At 31.1% G+C, this 2,117-nt stretch overlaps 1 protein-coding gene across 4 annotated transcripts in view; it reads right to left on the bottom strand.

The window, feature by feature from the left end:
* The window catches only part of LOC106465638 (transmembrane protein adipocyte-associated 1-like), a 33,846-nt gene that overhangs the window by 3,359 nt on the left and 28,370 nt on the right, over window positions 1–2,117 (bottom strand). For all 4 annotated transcript variants that reach the window (XM_022393578.1, XM_022393579.1, XM_022393580.1 and 1 more), the window contains 2 exons: window positions 1,178–1,258; window positions 808–925 (listed from right to left, as the gene is read on the bottom strand). In XM_022393578.1, coding sequence (XP_022249286.1) covers window positions 808–925; window positions 1,178–1,258 — 199 coding nt within the window. The remainder of the gene's footprint in view (window positions 1–807; window positions 926–1,177; window positions 1,259–2,117) is intronic.

Here is a 2,117-nt window from a genome sequence, read left to right on the forward strand (position 1 = left end):
TGTGGTTTACATGTCTAACAACGCAGCAGAGAAACAAAACTGTGTTATACATTTGTGGTTTACATGTCTAACAACGCAGCAGAGAAACAAAACTGTGTTATACATTGGTGGTTTACATGTCTAACAACACAGTAGAGAAACACAACTGTGTTATACGTTGGTGGTTTACGTGTCAAACAACACAGTAGAGAAACACAACTTTGTTATACGTTGGTGGTATACGTGTCTAACAACACAGTAGAGAAACACAACTGTGTTATACGTAGGTGGTTTACATGTCTAACAACACAGTAGAGAAACACAACTGTGTTATACATTGGTGGTTTATGTGTCTAACAACACAGTAGAGAAACACAACTGTGTTATACGTAGGTGGTTTACGTGTCTAACAACACAGTAGAGAAACACAACTGTGTTATACGTTGGTGGTTTACGTGTCTAACAACACAGTAGAGAAACACAACTGTGTTATACGTTGGTGGTTTACGTGTCTAACAACACAGTAGAGAAACACAACTGTGTTATACGTTGGTGGTTTACGTGTCTAACAACACAGTAGAGAAACACACCTGCAGATTATTTTTTTTCCACATTCCTCTTAATTTTTTTGTGAATATTTTAAAGCCCATTTAATTTCTAAGTTTTTTTTCATGTTAAAGATAACAGTAATAATCAATAGATTTTAGTAGGCAGGTAATGGTTAAAGACGTAAATAGAAAACAATAATAAAAGTTATCCAGAACTACAAGCAGATATGGAATAATAATGTAAGAACAGTTTCAATACAAACAGCAATGAAAATTTTACCTCTGTATTGAAGTATGTATTTTTTCTAGTTGAAAGACATGAAAAAGAAACTTGATTCTCGTCCACAAGTTCCTCCATGTCTGACTTGTAGGAGAATATGATGCTGGGTTCTAAGGAGCTACCAATGTTAGAATAATTAAAAGTTATATACACGCAAAAAATAAGTTTAATATAGCACAACTACCTTACAGCAATGTTTCAACTAATGAAGTACAGAAAACATAAGATGAACTTTCAGTTCAGAAATTAAAATCATGATGAAAGTTTTAGACTAAACATAACACTTTACTCAAGAGAATTTAAAAGAGGATATGTAATATAATTCGCGTATGTAATTACTGATATAATACTGTAGTTTTCTAGCCCTTACCTGAAGAATCTACCTAAAAATGCCTGATAAATGAAAGGTATGAAACAGGTGAAATACACGTAGGTTGTTCCATTCAGCACACTGTAAAATATTTAAGATAATGAATAACTGGAAAATTGGAGTAGACACAGCTGTGAATATACAGAAATCTGATCTGTAAACATTATAACACTGATACTGTGTATGCAAGAGCTTATACTAGTATTGTTATTTCCAATAAAAACAAAATTCTACACTTAATTGTATTTATAACTACATTGGATAACCACATAATTATAACACCATCATCTACATCAAAACAACTTGGCCAGAAATATGTAAACTGGTAAATATAATGTTTATATATACACAAGGATAATGTAGTGTTTATATACACACAAGGATAATGCAATGTTTATATATACACACAAGGATAATGCAGTGTTCATATTCACACAAGGATAATGTAGTGTTTATATACACACAAGGATAATGCAGTGTTTATATACACACAAGGATAATGCAGTGTTTATATACACACAAGGATAATGTAGTGTTTATATTCACACAAGGATTAATGTAGTGTTTATATACACACAAGGATAATGCAATGTTTATATATACACAAGGATAATACAATGTTTATATATACACAAGGATAATACAATGTTTATATATACACAAGGATAATGTAGTGTTTATATACACACAAGGATAATGCAATGTTTATATTCACACAAGGATAATGCAGTGTTTATATTCACACAAGGATAATGCAGTGTTTATATTCACACAAGGATAATGCAATGTTTATATTCACAAGGATAATGCAATGTTTATATTCACACAAGGTCAATATAATGTTTATATACACACAAGGATAATGCAATGTTTATATACACACAAGGATAATGCAATGTTTATATATACACAAGGATAATGCAATGTTTATATTCACACA

This window comes from Limulus polyphemus, unplaced genomic scaffold (genome assembly GCF_000517525.1).
Source record: "Limulus polyphemus unplaced genomic scaffold, Limulus_polyphemus-2.1.2 Scaffold2007, whole genome shotgun sequence".
Lineage (NCBI taxonomy): Eukaryota > Metazoa > Arthropoda > Merostomata > Xiphosura > Limulidae > Limulus > Limulus polyphemus.